At 39.7% G+C, this 21,543-nt stretch overlaps 1 protein-coding gene across 1 annotated transcript; it reads left to right on the plus strand.

The window, feature by feature from the left end:
* Positions 1–1,067: 1,067 nt before the first annotated feature.
* On the plus strand, positions 1,068–21,343 carry LOC139743962 (2-aminoadipate transaminase-like). The gene is made up of 9 exons (XM_071654431.1): positions 1,068–1,387; positions 10,246–10,364; positions 11,350–11,504; positions 12,830–12,985; positions 13,377–13,650; positions 15,272–15,386; positions 17,280–17,351; positions 19,734–19,837; positions 21,061–21,343. The coding sequence occupies exons 1-9, from the start codon at positions 1,187–1,189 to the stop codon at positions 21,194–21,196; spliced, it is 1,332 nt and encodes a 443-aa protein (XP_071510532.1). The 5' UTR covers positions 1,068–1,186; the 3' UTR covers positions 21,197–21,343.
* The last annotated feature ends 200 nt before the right edge of the window (positions 21,344–21,543 follow it).

The following is a 21,543-nucleotide window of genomic DNA, read 5'->3' on the forward strand; positions in this document are numbered from 1 at the left end:
GGGCCCGGGGGGGGGGGGTGTGCATTTTTATTTCTGGCTCCATGTCTGGGTTTCATCAGCTAGCAAGCAAAAAGAAAAAAAAAAGGCCTTCAGCGCAACTTTCTGATTGCTCTTCCGGCCGGGTTTCTTTAGCTGGACAAGCACCTCCGAGACCATGGAGATTTAAATTGTGCGTGCATATTATGATAAGTAAAACATTATTTTTTTTTTTTTTTAGGGTCTGAAGGGGGGGGGGGGGTTGCGTTCGCACCAATGCACACCCCCTCATCCCCGTGACGCCCAACCATGTAGTTGTAATTGAATTGAATCTATAAAATGTAGGCCTATCTGTTACCTCTAATTGTTCCGCGTGTGCATCCTTAGTGTGTACTGAGTCCATTGAGGTAGATTATAGCTTACCTCAGTTTCAAAACAAAGGATAGTAGGCCTAATAACGAGGGAGGGGTGACAGATATGGGCGGGTCAAATGCCATGTGCTTTCTCTTCTCACACCATAGCATAAAGGAAATGTATAGATCCACTATACTTAGCAAACAATGCAGGAAATAAAAATAATAGGGCCTACAAACAAATTATTCATTGCTGCGTCATTGCTCATTAATGAAATTATTATGAAATCTAATACGGTATCCAAATATAAACGGTTTTCTTTTCTTTTTTTTTGGGGGGGGGGTGCAACATACTTTCAGATTTTCACCGGAATGACACTTATGTAATGCATGTAATACTTACTATACACGGACCCAATACTGTAGTATACACATTTACATTGGAGTTCCAGTTGCTACCGGTACCATACCTCAATCATTTTTCACAGGGGTGCTATGCTCCCCCCCCCCCCCTCCCCCTTACCCCCACATCCCCTCATCGTGGGTGCTGTATGCAGTGGCCAGTGCGGTCCCAAGCATGCAGCACCTCCTGCTCCCAGGGGCCAAAGATTATGAGGAGCTACAACAGGGTGACAGGTTGACAAGTACCTGTACGAGTTTACTGGACGATGTACTGTGATCACTCTTGGCGGGGGACGGGACATAGAATGGTTGGATGGATGCACCCCTATACGCTCCGGCCCTCTGAACCCCCTGAGATCTGAATGACCAGTCGATTGACTGACTACCATGCAAGGTACAATGTACTTCGTTATAGTCACTAGTATTTAGTAGTAATCGACAGAAACTCGTACAAAATGGAGCAGTCTCGCGTTAGTTTGGAAGTTCTAGAAAAAATGCCGGCATCAGAATTAGCACAGCATGGCTACTTTTTCAGTCAGCAGAAAGAGATGGAATACCACAAAGGCAATATCACTGCGTTTGCTTCTGGCCGTCCAGGGTCTAAAATCTTGCACAGTGTTACCAGGGGCTTGCAGGAGGCTATTTCGCGGCGACTGGTGAGTTGCGATAGGGCCGCCTTGGGCTGGCTGCTGTTTTTGTACAGCAGTCGTAGGATACTGCACACTAATTAGAGGTCTGTGGTGGAATATCGTGAGTACCGGCTAGGCTCCCTTTTGACGGGACGTTCGTGCGATCAGAGAGCAGTTGGGATCATATCATTATCAGTACAGACTGCAGTATTTGGCATATTATCATTAATCTTATACGATGTAAACTTATCTTTGTCATATTTGGTATGCATAAACCATGATTGTATTTCGAAATGTTAAAGGGACTGTACAGTTACTGTACTGCCTGGTTGAGGTGGGGATTACCATATTCATGTTTTGAACATTCCTAAGTCAGTAAGTAAGTGAGATAATGAGAAACCTCGAGTCTAATGAAATATATGAAAGAGCATGTAATTTTAAGAAGGATTCAATGTTTATTCGATGAAAATTGGTTTTCAAATGGCCGAGATATCCAAAAAAGTGATACCGGTAATAATAAAAGGCGACAGGCCACGCCTTTTATTAGGATCTCTTTGTTTCACCTTGTTTTTGGATATCTCAGCCATTTCAAAACCGATTTTCATCAAATAAACTTTTGATACCCCTTAGAATTGCGTGCTCTTTGACATCTCACAGAGTGGTTTGTGAATATCTCGCAAAATGTTAAGCTAAATCCTCACCTCGACCAGAACTGTACACACCCTTTAACCCGCAATGCTACATGTTTGGGCTGGCATGCTTCCGAGCATGGAGGTGTTCGGGCTGGTCGCAGTTATGGGAGGTGGGAAGAGACCTTCCTGTTCCAGTCAACCCAGATTTAGTCTAGCACAGCTACAGGGGGGTGTTTCACGAAGAATTAAGTCGAACTTAAAATTCAAGATTGACTAAAAATTATGGTATATGCTGTGTAACGTTATATGTCTTCAATGTTGCTCAACTTTCTAATGAAAATAAAGATATTGGAGACTTTTCTTATGCATAGCCATTGATAAAATAAATGACGATGCTCTATTCTGTAAACATTAATGATAATTTGAAGTGGATGGTGAATAGGCTCATGAAATTGAACAGGGAAAGCAGTGGCATGCCATAATTTTTAGTCGATCTTAAATCAAGTTTGACTTTGTTAAACACCCCCCCCCCCCCCCCCCCCCCCGGCCTTGTAGCATTTTCCTTTATTTTACATTTCTCATTGTTCATTGTCCTGTGTCATTCTGATGTGTAAAAATGCTTATTATTTGTATTGTATTTGCACTGATGACATTAGTAATGCATACTATTTACTGTATTGTTTCGTGGTCAAATACTGTATACACCAAATATTTCACATGGTCTTTATTTTCGTGAATTTCGCGAGTCAGGTGCTATTCGCGAAATTAAAGACATGCGAAAATATTGACTCTGATCCCGATGTGAATGTGACGTATGCGTTTACACTTCACCGTTCGTACTAGGAGTCACAGGATTCCACGATTGCGAATTTAACCACTCATGAAATTGTTTGGAATTCCAGATTCGTGAAAATTTAGACTCGCGAAATATATGGCGTATACAGTAGCTTCAAAGATTATGAGGGCATTTACAGAAATTCTTCACAGTCGTGCCATTGTACCCTGTGTGCATGTTCAAGTTATTGGGTACCCCGGTTTTTAGCATGTGTGATGGGGCCAGTGGGACAACGCCAGTGACTGTAAGATGTTTACTAGTACTTAGACCATGGACGTACTGACGAGTGGACTTTCAAGGACAAGAACCACTTTTAAGTACGAGATCCGCAACCACCTGATTATGCACATTTCATTAAGTACCTGTACCAATACAGATGTCTCAAAAATGATGATTGCATAATCGTGCATTGTCACTGACATTAGTGACAAAAGAATTGTTTCCCTAATTCCGGTCTTATTTGGCTGATGCGCCTTTTCAGACTGAAACCTCTTTGAATTAACGCCAATGATGAGAATTAAAGCAGCCAACCTCAGATATGACTGATTTGGTGTCACTGAGTTGGAAATTACCGATTCCCTCACTGGTACTCACACGTATGACCTTGCCTAATAGTAAGACAGACATATCCTGTCCCCTTACTATCTGTTTTTTTCTCTGGAAATATGTGCGGAAAAGGTGGAAAATGAGATTATAAATCATAATCAACTAGCTAAAAACGTATCTTTCTTTTAAAAATACCAGCATTTCACTAATGAATGTCTGAGCGGTGATATACCACAACGGCCCATGCAATTTCCTTGATTTAAGACGGATATCTTCTGTGCATTTAGTTTATTCTTTAGATAGATTTTTTCAAAGCTGCATTGTGTTTTGCCCCGGCCTGCCGGCGGTGGAGCTCATACGATCAAACTCAGAGAAGAATATTTAAAATGCTTATGGGACACTTTTGCCATCGACAGAGACATGCATTGATTAACGAAATGATGAATGTCCATATGTGCAGTAGGTCCATGCTTATACAAGATCAGCCTTCCCAATTTTAGGCTTGTTTTTACCAGATACAAAAGTATTGCACACTCCTTAACTGCATGGGTTAACTGCCACCTACAGTATCATGTTACCTAGTACTAGAGTAGAGGTCAGTGATACTTCAGGTTAGTGATATTTCAGTTGAATCACTGTCAAAACCGAGACTTCTGCTATTCATGGGATGGGAAGTTGTTTCGCTGCTACAACTAGGTCAATCTTGAAAACACATGTTTAGACATGGATATTAGATGCTGTGTGCAATCATCATGACATTTGGCATAAGAATCTGGAGTGCTAGTTTGTACGTTGATGTGCCCACAGAGTTTCTAGCTAGTGTTGTATCCTCCAATCCTATCCTCCAATCCTTCAATGCTATCAAGAGTATTAAAGGGATTGTATAGTTTTGGTTGAGACCTAACTTCAGGTTTCTAACATTTTGTTGTTGTTGTTGTTGTTGTGATAATGAGAAACCTCTCATGAACTGTGAAAGAGCATGTAATGCCAAGAGGAATTCAACGTTTATCTGATGAAAATTGGTTTTGAAATGGCTGAGATGTAATCCAAAAGAGACCAATCGTAATAAAAGATGGGACCCACCTTTTATTAGGATTGCTTTGTTTTACTTTGTTTTTGGATGGCTCAGCCTCTCCAAAACTGGTTTTCATCAAATAAACTTTGAATTGTTCTTAGCATGGCATGCTCTGTACTATTTCATAAGTGCTTTCTTGGTATCTGGCAAAAAGTTACAAGCCCAATCCTCCTCTCCACCAATACTGTATCATCCCTTTAAAGCAGGTATTTGAACCAGTGAAATAAATGCTCTTTATTTTATAGCATGTGCAGTTAAAGCCAGCAAGACTTGTTAATGGGCAAATTCAAAAGGCAATGAATTATGCCGTACTTACATGTACACCTGATCAACATGATCAGTCACACTTAGAGTACCAATGGTATTGATCATGCAATGTTTTGCTGTGAGAGAATGATTACTGGTACCATGCAAAACTATGCTTTTAATGACTTGCATGTTCTTTTCTTGCTTGATGTCTCTTTATAAATATATATATATATTTTTTTTTTTTTTTGGGGGGGGGGGGGGGGAGGGGGAATGGCAGAGACTCCAACTCTCCCGTTTTCGACGGGAGATCTCCCGCCAAAAGCCCATTTTTGCAAAATCTCCCGTTCTCCCGTTTGAGATTTGATTTCTCCCGCCCTGGCTCTGTGTCTCCCGGTGGAAAGGATTTGTTACTTATTGCTATCGTATGTTGAAAAAATAAGCCTTAGATAGCACCAGAGAACATCTAGAACCCTAGGAACTTCGCGCTTCGCACACATCAACTTGGAGTCTCCCGTTTGCTGGGGGTTTCGGGCGGGAGAATCTCCAGATCAGAAGGTGCTTGGGGTTGGAGTCTCTGGAATGGATGGGGAAATTATTGAATGACAAGGACAGAAAGCCAAAAGTCATTGGTGATAAATGTGTTTATAATTCAAAGCAAACACACCACTGTACGAGTGTGAGTAAACATGTTCATATTCATTTTCTTAAATCATATTGTATGCTATTGCATTACATACGGCCAAACTATTCTATTCAGCTAATGCTTGCCATTTGAAAAAACTAGCCAAATTTGTCAGAATTATTATGTTTCAGTTCTCTTCAATACCAAAGAAGAAAGACAGTAGTTTTGTACTAAAGTAAAGTAGATCTATATGTGAATGTTTGTACACGTAGTGGTAGAGTAGTTAAAAGTCCTTTACGCCTTGTTTTGTAAACATATTTATTACCTCCGCCAAGGGAGGAGGTTATGTTTTCGTTCCCGTTGGTTTGTTTGTTTGTTCGTTAGTTAGTTAGTTAGTTAGTTAGTTAGTTAGTTAGTTTGTCTGTGTGCAAAATAACTTTAAAAATAGTTAACGGATTGGGATGAAACTTGCAGGAAAGGTTGAGAATGACACAAGTAACAAACGATTAACTTTTGGTAGTGATCCGAAAATTTTTGGGGAATTTATGAAGGATTTTTGATATTTTGGCAGGTAGGGTCAATGAACTTGGGAGTGCAGGCTGCGCATATTTGAGGTTTGCATGCGCGCACATAATTGCGTGCTCTAGTTTCTGCTAGGACGAGGCGCGCCGTGCAGCTGAGGGTTTATGACGTAACAAAGGCTTCTATATTGGGAAATCGGGAGACTTTCAGCACACAATCCTATAAGTACGTATGGGTGGAAATCACTGATATTTCTAATGGAAGAACAAGATTAGTGGTGGAAAATGAGCTGCATGCTTGGTCTGCGCTCTCAGAGTGCTTTTCTAGTTTATATTATATCTGTTATTTTCACATGTACATGTACATTATCACTTATATTTTTGTATTTTGTAAATATGTTTGTACTCTCAGAGGGGGTCGATAGAGTCAATAAAATCTTACAAATCTTACAATGTGAGGTGTTCTTTTATTATTAGGCTCATTCTCACCTTTTAATCCCTGAGATCCTGGCTGTTTGATTCCTCACATGACAAGACTGAACCCTTGACTCAATCATTTTAAGAGCGAACAAAGTTCGCAATGTTTTGAAGCCAAACATACTATATGTATGCTTTTTCCATGAACTAGTGTAAACCAGATGTTATGATATTGGGGGCTGAATTGTATTTGTACAATGCACATATACAAAGCATTCATTGTATGTGATGTGTTAGGTGAATCTTTCAGCATTTTATAACAGAGTATTTGCAAGTTACTGGTAAGTGGTACTGGTATTAATTAGAGCTGGTGAGACTGGCGTGCATTGTAGTTTTATAGACTGTTGAGTCCTTGAACTACCATTGATGATCTCCAGTCTGGAACGGTGTACCAGCATTTTTTTTTTTTTGGATAATGATATTAAAATAAATGTGGTGTGTAAGGAGTCTCCTTACTTTGTGAACAGCTCGATAATTTCAACCAAGCAGACGAGGAAAGACCCATTATCTTCTGCAAACACCACCATCCTACATCGATCAACAGGGACCATCGTTTACAAGACACTATGAGTTCCTGTGGGCGTGTGCCCCTTGAGGCACTGGAGGCGATGACCAAGGAGGAGAGAGAAAAGTTTGGCTATTTCGTGCACGAATTTCGTCACCATGGCATCATGTCGGACGACATGACCGCCATGTTCGCCGGGGCACCGGGGAAAGCCATTCTCAGAAGCGCGGCTGGGCTGCTGCAGAAAGCGGTGCAGATGCGGATGGTAATTTCAAGGCCATTATCCACCTGCTTTGATGTGATGCTGATTTGCTCATTGTACTAAATACCACATCCCGTGCAGTTTCTTACTGTTCTTACTTCTTCTATTTTTTAAATAATGGGAAGCTGAAATTGAGTATGTGTGCAATCAAACCTGCTGAACGTGTGGTTGGTGGAAGAACCTTTTCTTTCTAGAGAGAATGTGACCGCGAAGCCATTGGAATTCTGCATTTGCTATTTAAATCAAAACTGTAAAATGATATCATCTGGTGGAATATCACCTGTTTGCACTGTGTCTTTTCATCTTGATGGACTGTCATTCCCTTCTTGCTGGCCTCCTTGCCTCAAATATTGCACCGCTGTAAAAAATTCAAAATGCAGCTGCTGGGCTTGTGACCCTTACCAAAAAGATCTGACCATTTTACTCCAATTCTCTGTTCCCTTCACTGGCTCTTTGTACCTCAGGGTATCACCTTTAAATTCCTCAAATGGTTTTAGATGTATGTACAACCTGGGACCCTGGTACAACATTGTCCCATCTTATCTCAAAGACTTGATTATTTCCCGCTTCTCTACTTCAACCCAATAGGGAGCTTTAGATTTTAGATGCGCGGACGTTCAGAGGGAAAAAACATGCTCTGAGCATGCGCAGAAGCGCGCGTCAAGTCGATCTATGTTTAGCTTGCGTCGCCTGAGTTTTTCACTACGCGTACTGGACTATTTTTACGTCCGCACAGTTTGCAACGTAGAGAGCTACTTGATGTACTGATCATATGGGGGCGCGATTTTATTTTTTCTACGTTGCGTCCCCAGCGTAATCTAAAGCTACTTTTCAACGCGATGCAGGGGAGAGGAGAACGTCCAGCGCACTCGTCGTCTCAAACGTCCGCGCCTCAAAATCTAAAGCTTCCTAATCTCTCCATTTTTCATCTGCTCTGCAATTGAAATGATGGTCCTTGCACTTGTACCCATTATGGTTATGGGGCATTTTCTGTCATTGCTCTTTTCTCGAGAACAAAGGCCCCGCTCATGCTCAAAACACTTGAAGTGTAGACAATTTTTAAGTTAATGCTCAAAACTTATTCAATTTATCATAATTTTGTTTCTTTAATTGCTAAGTGTATACTTAAGTGCAGTACAGGAAGAAATCCCTCATCCCTTTTCATATTTCTATAGTTTGTGGATTCATCTCCTGTCATACTTCCAGGGTTAAAACTACATGTACAATTATCTATCTTTGCCCCTTTTTATGCATTTCTGGAGCATGAGTATTTCCATCCTTTCTGTACAGTGCACTTGCAGCCCCTTATAACAAATGTAGAATATAATGAAATTTCATTTCAACAAAGTAAAAATTCACATTCCAAACCCCAAATTATTATATGTATATCTTTTTAGATATCATAATACATTATGTTCTGCTTTAGCAAATTTTGATGTACATTTGTAAAAAAAATGAAGACTGCTGGTACCAAGGACTTTGTTTTAACAGGAGTTGCCTATATTTCTGCCCAGTCTGGGCTTGATAAAAGTGTTAGCTATGGTTTGGGATCTCACATGGGATGAATGATTCATTCATATCAAAAAGATCATGTGACAAGGCACAGGTTCAACTGATGTTACGATCAGTAGTTTCCGGCTTTGACACCCTGAAAAGCATTCATTACCTTGCAGAGAAATGCACACCCGCTTTTGTAATGTATTCTGTGGAATTTCAGGTTGATTTTATAAAGCACTGTTCTTTGTGGCAACTTTTATCACATACTTACAACTTTGATTAATGAAGAATGTTGACTGCAAATCTTGTTTGTTTCAGTTGTAGAAGTTTCAAAATCTTTTTGATTTGCTAAATCCATTACCGATCCTTCATGAATGCACATTTTAGAAGACTGAATTTTTTTTCTCTCTCTCAAATTTGCAAATTTGGCTTGCCTCTTTCTGATTTTACCCAGTTGGGTTTAACTACTTGAATAGCTAGTACCAATAATCTTCTCCAAGAAAAGCTAGTGAATAGCGAAGAGTAGAGGTTCATATATAATGACAACCTGGTGATTTCTGCGACAAGATCCCCTGAAATTCAATGGGTTAGGAAATGTGTCCAGTTTGATTAGGATGATAACTGATTGCCCAGAACTTTAACTGACCTGATGATAGAATTGTAGGTAGGGGATGCCATTACAGCCTTGTAATGCACTTTGAGGAAACACAATAAATATTCCACAACAGGACACAGGAATAATATTGAGTGATTCCTCACCCCCCCCCCCCCCCCCCCCCACATTGACAAACACAAATGACCTGCGTTGTGTGATGGCACTGGTCCACCAACAGTACATTATGCATCCTGGTATGCACAAGTCTTTATTTTCTCCCATGGCTGATGGATATGTTTGTAACATGTATATACCTTAAATTACTACTATTGTGAGCATTCACCATTTCCCATGGATGCCATTTATCATTCTTCAACAACAACAATAACAAACTGTAGTGTTACCTTGCTAATACAATTTATATTCAAAATATGTGTATGCTCTTTTTTTTTATGTACACAGAGAGATAATACAAGTGACATTTATATAGATTATGCATTTTTCTTTCCTCATTCCAGTCAATGCAATGTCTATACGTGGTGATACACTACTGGGCTGATCTTTAGCTTTCCTCAAACTGAGCATGGTTCCTTCGGTCAGCAAAGCTGCCAACATTTTTTTTTTCATGACATTTATATATTTTTAATCTTTATCTATAAAAAGAAACAAGTTTTTGAAATGAAGTAGTCATGTCGGTATTAAGAATAATGTGATTTTGTCTATGCGCATTTTGTACCATATTATTTTGCTCTTTAAGACTTGTTTTTAGTCCTGAAGGTACTTGTATGTTTGCTTTGTTTAAAATTTCTTTCCTTTTAATAGTGTGCAGCAGTTAAAATATTCATCTGTTGAGATTTGCAGCCCTGTAATCTTAGCTGAGGGAGCTGATTTTAGGCTGTCACCTGGTGCACTACTGGATTATCCTTTTCTCTCCACTGTCTTTTAACTCTTAACCCCAATGAAGAACTCTTTCAACCACATGAGATACCTCTTTAGAAAAAGTGTCATATGATCTTGCAACTATGACGTCATTAAAGTTTTGTCGTGTTTGTTTGTTTGCATATTTGAGGCTGAGGAACTTGCCGCAGATTGTGACCTTCTGCAGTACGGAGCGCTCCAGGGAGAACCTACCTTTCGCATCCAGCTTGCAAAGTTTCTGACACGGAGATATGGCACTCCAGTTCACAGGTTAGTCTATGTTGCCTCTCTTGCACTCGTCATTCTTTGGAATGAGATGTTCAAGTCATTTCATCGATTGTATTTAGTTTTTTGTTTGATTTTGTTTCGGGCTTTTTTCCAAAAAAGAAAAGGTAAGATTTAGATATATGTGTATATAGTGTCTTTAGACATTTTCTTCTTAACATTTTTTATGAATTGAAGAGATGGATTTTCAGTGACATGGCTAGTTTTGGACATTCTCAGTATTGAACAAAGTATTACACAGCTGCATGGAATATTGCCAATATAGGACTCTAACGGGAGCCTTTGTTAAAGGACATGTTCACCCAAATACATGTGTGAATTGCATGAGTGAATGCAGCAATATTAACAGAACACATCAGTGAAAATTTGAATTTGATATATTACCCTTACAGCCATGGTAATGTGGGGAAACATAGATGGACCGATTGAATTCGCTCCCCACCAAGGGTTTTCGAAAGCCACAAATAGCCCCAGTCAGCCATGTGTCAGCAAATATGTGCATCGAAGTGCACACTCGTCAGTAAAGGTTGACTCCACTCAAGATACTGTGGCCGTGTGTGTACTTACGTAGAGATCTGTGATAACGCTGTACACTATTCGTTACTGGGATTCTCAAATATTTATATCCAAACAGGGCCAGCCTTCTCTCTCCATGAATCCCCACACTATGGGGTCTTTAATCCATTCAGGACGGGTTGATTTGCTAAAACACACATTTCCCACAGACACTTGCCCGAGTATACTCGGGACTCGTCCTCAACAGGTTAATATGTGTCAGTAACAAGTCGAGGGAATGTGTACTTTTTTTTTGATTGATTGATAATGGTTTATTGGAACAAACATGCAAAGTATTTTCATAAAAATAAGACATGTTGTTGCGTTTTCTTTAAAAAGAGAAGAAAAAGAGAAGTGTGTGCACGAATTACAATACATCATGTAAACCAGGAGAGAGGAATTTGTTTCTTTCCAGTGATAACATACTCTGCACAGCAGGAGCCAGCCAGGGTCTAGGTTTTGTCTCCTCACACTTCTTCAATAAGGGGGATGTGGTCTTTGTAGAAGACCCCACGTACTTCCTAGCTCTCGCCTCATTCCGCTTGGATCAGCAGTTGAAAGTGGTTCCAGGTGAGTGTTCACCCAAACTCGAGGAAAAATTTATCCAAAGGAGAACGTTGGGTGAAAGGAATTTGTTGATGGGACTCCAAATGGTGCAGTGGTTTAAATTTTGCTAGGTTATCTCATACTGCTTTCAGTAACTCATACATTTTTGGCCTGCTCCTGGTCCGAGCTAAATTAGCCTGCGCCAAGCAGTAAAAATTGCATTCAGTAACTATAGCAGAGCCGCGCTACTTTTATGATGACCCATTCATAAACTTGGTCACATAAGAGATAACTGCCATGGTAACTGAACACGTCATGGACAGAGCGGAAGTGCATTTTTGCGCGATATTTGATGTGCATGCCGCGTGCTTATGAGATGAGCAGCGTAAGCTGTGACCTTTGACTGTGAAAGGAATTTTGGCCTGCGCCTGGCGCTGCTATCATTCATAAACTCTTCGATCAGCGGCAGGCCCGTGCCTGGTCCGCACCTGGTGCTAGCTGCAGCAGCGCCAAAATAGCCCGCTCCTGGCCCGCTCCTGGCGCGGGCCACTTTGGCCCGACCCATTCATAAACTCAAAATTTTTTGACTTGGCCTGCTCCTGGTCCGAGCCAAGAGGGTTACTGAAAGGGGTATCATACACTATGTACTAGTATGTTGCCCTTTTGGGTACCTCACTTTAAAATGGCAATTTTGGTCACATGACCTTGATGTCACAGCATGGACGTCTTTACATGCGTCACACACAGAAAGGCTGTACAATATGCAATATACAGAAGAAACAAAAAACTCACCAAGGTAATTTTAAATTTAGTCTGTGGATTATGCACGTTTCACCTGTGTAAATGTGCATGACAGATAGTAGATATCAACAGACATCCTATTATGAAGATGCGCCGACATGCACTTGTTGAAAGGTACGCATATTTCTTTTAGTCCATGGACTTTATTGGATTTGATATAATGTTTGTGCATTCGGACTGATAATGTCTGTATTTCATACATAGAAAAAGAAATAAACTCCCTTTCTCGTAGTGCATGATATTTTAATATGCATGCCATATATCTGAAATAGAGAAAACAGATGCCGTGAGTGTGTATTTTTCTTGCTGGAAATGTGGTTTCAAGACAATGTTGGGTGCATACTGACAAAATAATCTGAGTATTAAAATACATCTGTATTTTGATGATGTCACAGATTTACAAAACCGAGCCAAATGTCTAGATGCTCGTGGAATACATAGGCTATTAGGGGGGCATTCATGAAGAATAAGTGCTACAAATCAGTTGGCATGTACCATGGTAATAGGATTAATAATTATCATTTCAACCTCCCTCCCCCTGCCCGCAGTCCCCAAGGATGAAGATGGCATCGATACAGTGGAGCTGGAGCAGAAGCTGAGGGAGGTCATTGGTGAAGGGTCACCACAAGAGGGCAGGCCATTCAGCTGCATGCTCTATCTCGTCTCCACCTTCCATAATCCTACCTCGACGTGCACATCACCAGGTAAGGTAATCAGCCAGCCTGACTGTACACCACACAACCTCAAATTTCACTTGGATATTCTATTCTATTTCAGACTATGTAGACATCCCTCATTTTTTCATGTCACATCTGTTGCTCTGTTTACTTAAAGTAGCAGCTCATTGGAATTATAATAGCAAATTGTATGGTGTCACCATATTTCTTAGGTGTGATGTGAGTGGTTTCCTTCATGGAGCAATGAGAAATGAAAGTAAACTTTCAGAAAACAGGGAACATATCTGTGTTTTTATTTCTTTTGTCCATCATGAGTGCTAAGATAAAGTGTGCCTTAAGTTTGCTTGCATGCTTTCTCCTAGCTAATTTTACTTGAGTAACTCGGAAGTTCATCTGCTGATGCCATTCACCTTTGCAGAGAGAGCCCACAAAATCATCAAGATTGCGAGGAGATACAACCTACTGGTCATCTGTGATGATGTCTACAATCTCCTGTCGTGGCAACCCGCTGAGGAAGGCAGCGGGCAGCGGTACCAGTCCCCGCCGAGACTCCTCACTTACGACAATCCCGAGGATGCGGACTTCAAGGGTCATGTGGTGTCCAACGGCAGTGTGTCAAAATTCATGGGGCCTGGAATGAGACTAGGCTGGATTGAAGCATCAGACAGGATTGTGAAAATGCTCTTAAAGAAGTAAGAAGATGCTTAAAGTATAATGGATGGAAAATCACTCTGCAGTTTGGTATTGAAATGTCATATTATTTGTTTCAATTGTAGATTGAATGACCTCTCATTTATTGCCATCAATAAATTTCTGTTCTAAAGTGGGTATCTCATTGGCTTGGAGACTAGATGGCAACCTGATGGAGACTTGAGTCTCGCTGGTCGTGATGACGCCTCCATGACATCACCTGGAGACTAGTCAGGTCTCCAGGGAGTTGCAAGAGAATCAAGCATGTTCAATTTTTTTTTTTTTGTGGAGACTTTTTCCAGTCTCCAGCTGGTCTCGGGGATGCCTCTGCAACATCTCCAGCTGGTTTCGGTAACATCTTTGCGACGTCTCTGTAGTTGCATCCAAGTTGTATAGACTAATTTTGTCAGCAACATCTCCGAGACATCTCTGTGACCTTGCAGAGACCCATGCCATCCTGTTCTCACTTCCAGTATGACTGGAGTGAAAACAAACAGCTCACCTGTTTGTAATATGTGTGGAGCAGGAGTGTGGTGAATCGGTTTGAATGCTGTGCATGTAGTGTACGAATCTGCACAGCATCAGCGTTCAAATTTCAAAGCCGGGTTTGGAAAAAAAGTTGATAATTTCATCTAAAAAAATATGCCGAGCGTGCACTGATCATGGGTTTGTTTTCACTCCAGTCACTGCTGAATATCCGAATGTTTGACCATGAGAATAGTGACTGAGAAGACATGTAGGAGATGTCGTGGTGACTTCTGGGCAAATTAGTTGTCACCTTATTTGGAGATGTCTCGGATATTTCCCTGGAGTTGCCTTCTTGGTGACGACACAAGCTATTTTTGTTTTTTGGGGTTTTTTTTTCAAGTCACACAAGTTGTGGCGATGTCTCCTCCAGTGAGATAATCCCATTACCCTTGCCAGTGTAGTGTTTAGCGACAACATACCGCTGCAATATCAGGTGTCTTTTATCAAAATAAAATGCAAAAACAACACAAAAGAACCCACAGACTAATGATCAAATGTATAGAGGGAGAACTGTCACAGTGCCACAGTGGACAAGGTGCTGCATCCTAAGGAATATAGCTGCCAGGTTCAATTCCCATGCAGACGGTACAATCCCTGGACGAGATTCTTTCCTCAGTGAGTCCTTCATGTCCTTGGAATGTAAATCGGCACCTAGAAATATACCAGTGTGATATTGGCAAGGTCCCCTGGGGGGTGTTTCATCAATTTAGTCAGCGCTGACAAGTAGTCAACACTGACAATTTCAGCAAAATCCTCGGTTTTGATTGGCTGAGAAGCTCTTGTCACTGACTGTTACCATGGTAATTGTCAGTGACTGACAACTTTTCAGGGCTGACAACTTTCATGAAACGGTCCCCTGGAAGAACAGTGCTTAATACCAACAGAGATTACTACCAGGATGAAGAAAACAGTACTGTTACTACATGATGATCAAAATTATGAATAGACAAGTACTATCTACACATGTGTACAGGTCTTCAAAATTTTGTGGCACTCCATGTTTCTCTGTGTCAACAGTGTAAAAAAAAGGAGATTTTTCCTATCAAATATGACTCACCTTAAAATTTCTCACTGAATGCTTCTCAACCTCTGCAGCCAGCTGCTTGACAGTGGGGGCTCGTTCAACCATTTCACCAGTGGCATTGTGGGTACCTTGCTGAAGAGTGGTCTTCTCGATAACCATTTGGACGACGTCATCAACACATTTAAGGTTGGTCACATTCATCAATATGTTATTTTAGAACTTTAATTTTCTATTCCACTGATATAATAATAATAGTAATAATATGTAAAATTTATACAGTACTTAACCCTATTCTAACTGGGGGGGTCAAATTGACCCCCCCCTCGACATTTCGCGCCACGATTCTGCAACGCGCAAAGATTTTGCCGCGTCGTTTCGTGACTTTTTTCATTATAGTCTCCCGCATATTTTGAGACCAAATTTGTGACGTTCGGGTACACCGTTTTGAAGTTACGCAATGTTTTGCATATGCATGTCAACCCGAAAACAGCTCAAATTCATGATTTCGTGTGCAAATCCAATGCAAATTGTGTTTTTTTGTTTTATTGATATATATTAAATTATTTCAACTTTTGAACATTGAAATTAATCAATTCTAATGTAGATAAGCTTGAAAAAGTGCCTGCAACAAATTTTGGCAAAAAAACAAGAGAAAACAAAAGGTCGAAAAAACAATGAAATACATGAAAAATTAACAAAACAATAAAAAACAAAAGAAATTGATTGTGATTGCGCTATTTTTTTTCAAGAAAATTGTTTGATGTGTCTTGAGGAACTCTGACACAAAAATTTAGCAATCCTTCATTCTTTTTGATGGAGTTATAGGTGAAAATATGATTTCATGCGTAAATTTGCATAATTAATTTATTAAAAAATATAAAATCAACATTTTTCCATTGTATGACCATGTAATCTGTTAGTTGACATCCGGCTCTATGTTCAGGCAAAATTTTGCGGCGGTCACGCGATCGGCGGCCGAGATCTGAAGGGGGGGTCAAATTGACCCTCCCCCAGTAAAAACTTGGTCTCAAATAGCCCAATTAGAATAGGGTTAAGACGGAAATGTTTCTTTGCACTTTACAATTAACAAAAGAGAACAAGCATTATGAATTGATATGCTTGAAGGCAATCCTGTGCTTGCTTTATTCATAATTTCTGATGGGGGGGGGGGGGTAACATTAAGTTTTACAAATACTTGATGTTTGAAAGAATGGGAGTGTATATTTAATGTTCAGATTTCCTTTGCTGTTGGCAGATTTTTGGAAGTTTGTGATTGGGAGCATACTCTCATAGAGTGCCTCCCATTTTTAGGTGTAAAAGAGTTTAAAGAATAATTCTTGGAAGGAAAAGAAAGAACAGGGAAAAAGAGGGGAAAGTATACTTGATTGTGCAAAATTCTTTGTAGCACAAGAATAACATATCAGTTAGTGTGACATTCTGATACAATTTTTATTTGACACTTGTATGTGTAAGTCATATCAGCAGTAGAAAAATCTTTTGAGTTGAGACGTGTGTTGTCATAAAAAGCAGTTACAGTTGAAGGTAAGCTGTTAAGAACGGGAAGGAGGATTGTGAATTGCTTGTTTGGGGTACCTTGGAGCCACTAGAAGAGGCTATAACCTAACTATATGACCAGAAACTTTTGTGGCATAAGACTTTTGCAGAATGGAGCTGATGGCCTTTTTCATCATGGCATGAAGCTTTTACAAATTGCCTTTCTTGAAAGTATTATGAGTACACAACATGCAACAGCATTCACTGCATTATGTAGACAAAAACTTGCGCGTGCGTTTCACCTCCATGAATCTTGGCTCCTCACAAAGTTCGTGAAAGTTTCACGCGCGCAAAAATATCTGGGTTTACAGTATGACAGGAGTGGGCGTTAGCTGTGAAGGACAATTCGGGACCAGAAATGACTTGATTCTAAAAGGGAAAAAGACAAACAATTTACAATCACCGCAATTAGAATTTTATCAGATTTAAAAAAAAACCCAAAACACCCAAACAAACAAACAAACCTGCATTTATATTATATCGTTATGTTCATCCCCGAGTATAATATTTCTCTCTTGCTGGCAGACATCTGTGGATGCCATTGCTGCGGTGTTGGAAGAGGAGATGCCACCAGAAGTGAAATACAGCGTGCCTCAAGTGAGAGACTACACAATAGAAATTATCAGCCATAGAGGTGAAAGTGTTTGTCGGGAATATTCCCATTTAATTCTTCAAGGAGTTTCTTTTCCTTATCTCCCTTCAGTGATATCTAAATTCGCATTGTAGTAACGAGTGCCAAATTTTGACTTTTTACAGTATTGTTTCTCAGATATCTTTTCGTTTTTGACTCCTTGACATATCTTTCACTTAGTTTTGGTTCACAAATGTAGTATTTATTGTGCAATCGTCACGATGCGACCATGAATTCAAACTTTAAAATATGGCCCGATTAGTAATGAACATGAGCTGGTTTGAGCTTCTTTGGCCAGACTCTACAGGTACATACATAAAAGTTATTTATATAGATTAGTCCATGAATTATGTCTATTTTGATTGCATAAACGTGTGTGATACTTGGCTGGGAATGCCCATTCCAAGTTTGTCCTAGTCCGCAGACTAAATCCAAACCTTGGATTTTTAATATTCAAACTACCTTTCTGAATTCACATCTACTTGCTTGAGATGCCCTTTGGTATTTCACAAGCATAGGCTAGAAACCTCCACGTGTAGTGACCACCACCTGCAAAGATTCAAAAACATTGTTTCAAACAACAGTAGAATCGTTGTTCCTTATGAATTTTCACTCATATACTTGGGGTAAAAACTGATAGAGTTCTCAAAAGTTCCAATCATGTTTAGCTCTCTTCTAGAAATAAGTGACAAGTTTTGAATATCAACTTTCAACATGTGGTGTTGCCAAACGCCATGGGAAGGTCATGAGAGGAGTGAGAGTAGTTGATCTTTATGGTCATATTTGTAGAAATATGTGTGTCAATCTGGAATGACCAATTGATATTGAGATATCAGGCAATGTCAGTCCAAGTTTGTATGGAAAGATCTCTTCTTTAAACTCGGGATACTGTGTGTAACATTTCAGCTCAAATAATCAAAGTTATACCAGTTAGAAAATGAAAATATTTGACAATTTTCGTTTCAATTTGGTGAATACATGAGGCATCCTGTTATCGTTACACAACAAGTGCAGTAATACTTCATGAATAAGACTATGGGTGGTATTCTGAAAATCTTCCTAAGTTTCTTCCTGAGTTTCTTCATAAGTCAGAAAGTTAGGAAGTGCCTAGGAAAGACAGAATTGGTATTCTGAAATTTCTTCCTAGGTACTTCTTAGTGCAAATTAGGCCATCCTTATCCCTGCCCACATCCTTTCTTAAGCCAATACGAAATGCAGTATCACAAGGAACCAACCAATGACAATTGCATATTACTATGACGTAGGGTCAAATATACGTTTGCGCGGCATGTCCCCTTTCTCAAGCTCATTTTGCGCATCAAAGTACATGTGCGCGCAGTGAATGACAAGGGCACCTATCACGATGTCTGCAGCTTGCTATTCTTAACAACGTACTTAGGACAGGGGTGGAGCTTTCCTAAATATCTTCCTAAATTTCTTTCCTAAGTGCATTCTAGAATACCAACTACTTCCTAAGTCAGAAATTTGCATACTCCCACCCCCCTTCCGAAGTTTAGGAAAAACTTAGGAACAGATTTAGGAAGAAACTTAGGGAGATTTTCAGAATACCACTAATGAAAAAGTCCTGACATAGGAAGAAATTTCTTCCTAGGAAGGATTTCAGAATACCACCCTATGAGTTTCATTGTGATCATTTATTGCATACTGTGATATGTAGATAAGATGACCTGCCATTGGAACCTTGAATAAGATCTGTTTCAAACCAGTCAAAAATGATTTTTTTTTTTTCCATCAGATGTGTTTGCTATTGTTGTTGTTTTTCTTTTTTGGTTATGTTTCATTTTATTTATCTATTTTTATTTTGGCTCTGTTTTTCAGTGGGAGGCACCACATTTCATTCACTCTCTGTAAAGGGATGGTACATTTTTGGTCAAAATGGGGCTTCAAGTTTTCAAATGTTTTTTGATGGTGACTTTTTGACATAATGAGATTCCTCTCATGAAATATGGAAGAGCATATAATTCTAGGAGGAATTCAAGTTTTGTTTGATTAAAATTGGTTCTAAAATGGCTGAGATATCCAAAACAAAGTGTAAAAGGTGGGATCCACCTTTTATTAGGATCGCTTTGTTTTACTTTGTTTTTGGATGTGTCAGCCATTTCAAAACTTATTTTTATCAAATAAACTTTGAATTCCTTTTAGAAATGTATGCTCTTTAACAATGCATAATGTGGTTTCTAAGTATCTCGCAAAAGTTACAAGCTAAATTGTGACCTCAACCAATCCAATACTATATTATCCCTTTAAAACAGCTGGTGTCCAATCAGTTTTATTACAGTAGATGTAGACTTGTTGCATTTGTATTTCTTCTGCGCTGTCTTCATCAGGGTGGCTATTTCTTCTGGATGGAGCTCCCCAAATCTATTGATGTCCCAAAGCTGTATCAGCTGTGTCAGGAGAAATACAAAATCAACTTTGCCCAAGGAAAGAAGTAAGCTCTTCATCCATTTCCATATGTAGATATCAATTTGAGAGTATCCATATCCAGATACATCTCTGGATATCCATTTTAAGGTATCCATACCCAGATATCATCTCTAGATATCCATCACTTGATATCTATGTGAAGGTATCCATTTCCAGATATCATCACTAGATATAAATTTCTAAAAATCAGCCTCGAGATATCCACTTCTCGATATCTATCCAAAGGTGTAAATTTCCAAATATTGCCTCTGGGTATCCATTTCAGGATATCCATCCCCAGCTATCCATCTCTAGATATCCATCCCAAAATATTTGTCCCTAGATATCTATCCTAGATATCTATCTTTAGATATCCATTACTGGATATCCATCTTCAGATGCCCTTCTCCAGGTAGTTATCTCCAGTTGCCCAATAATGATAGCCTTCCAATGTCCATTTTAGATATCCATCGTGAGACAGTCCTCTCCATAAACCCATCTTAAACTATTCACATCCTGATAACCATAACTTGATAGTTATCCCCAAGTATCCATTTCAGATATCAATTTCCTCGTACGGATACATTTGTATCCATGTCTTGATATCGTTACCTTTGCACTACCCTTTTGTTGTGAAGTTGTAGCTTTGATACTCAATACCCATTGCAAAATGGATTTGGATGTGCATTTCAGGTGACTGCCATACAGAGCTGACACATTAAAGGGACATTCCAGACAATTTTTCATAATTTCACATCATGTAGTACATAATTCGACAGCTCCATGTATACCAGGTAGATTTGTGGAATTTATTGTTACCCTTGAGCAGAGAAACCAATACTCTGAAAATTTTTAAAAAACAAATTATACTGAACAATGTTGATGACATAGGAGGCTCACATATTTCAGAAATGTAGTTCTGTAATTCCAATACAATACCACTTGCTCAACAAGTTCCCCTATGTAAAATCTATGTATGCCTTCTTCTTTTGTTCTATTTCCTTGAGCTCCAACTCATGCATTCTTATGTTGAGGCTGCCGTGTCACGGTGTCATCATCCTTGTTCATCGCAACTTGTTCTAAATTGTGAAAAAATTCTTATTCCATGTCACAATCATGATAGATTCTGAAACTCTGTACTTAGTATAACAAATTAATAGTTGTTCAAATGTAAAAGTTGGAAAATCATCCGGAGGTCTCCTTTAATAACCAGTGTCTGCTTTTCCTCCTGAATCCACCTCCTCGCAGCTTCTCCGTCAACCCCAACTTCAACCACTGCATCCGCATCGCCTTCTCCCACTACGCGCCGGGCCAGCTGGCTGACGGCACCAGGAAGCTCTGCCAAGCCGTCAAGGAGATGATGTCGACCACATCCTCTGCATGAGAAACATCTGTCGATAGCTCGCGCCTTTGTTCTGTTTCAGAGTGGTGGGGTTGCAAAACCAGCCCCCAATTTCTGTGCTTCTCGGCAAGATGCTCAGCCCCCTTTTTGGCTGCATTGTCAAACTCCATGTGAGTGTATTCTCCTAAGTTCTCAGGTCATGACTGTTAATACAGTGGACTCCCGTTATAACGACGTCCTTGGGACCGTTAACAGTTTTCTTTTGTTGTATCGAAATTTCATTATAACCAAACAAATAAACAGTAAAGAATTAAGAGCAGATAATGTTGTGGCCCGAAATTTTACTTCGTTGTAGCCGAAATTTCATTATAACCGTGTTCATTATAATG

The sequence above is a fragment of the Diadema antillarum genome, unplaced genomic scaffold, assembly GCF_040938485.1.
Source record: "Diadema antillarum isolate AM-2024a unplaced genomic scaffold, OU_Dant_1.0 scf00000035, whole genome shotgun sequence".
In the NCBI taxonomy this organism is placed as follows: Eukaryota; Metazoa; Echinodermata; class Echinoidea; order Diadematoida; family Diadematidae; genus Diadema; species Diadema antillarum.

What these genes read in the sequence shown, in the direction of transcription:
- LOC139743962 (XM_071654431.1), top strand. Translation starts at nt 1,187, where the DNA reads ATGGAGCAGTCTCGCGTTAGTTTGGAAGTTCTAGAAAAAATGCCGGCA. An exon ending in CTCGACGTGCACATCACCAG is followed by an intron (nt 12,986 to 13,376) that starts GTAAGGTAATCA and finishes TCACCTTTGCAG; the next exon opens with AGAGAGCCCACAAAATCATC. An exon ending in ACGTCATCAACACATTTAAG is followed by an intron (nt 15,387 to 17,279) that starts GTTGGTCACATT and finishes TCTTGCTGGCAG; the next exon opens with ACATCTGTGGATGCCATTGC.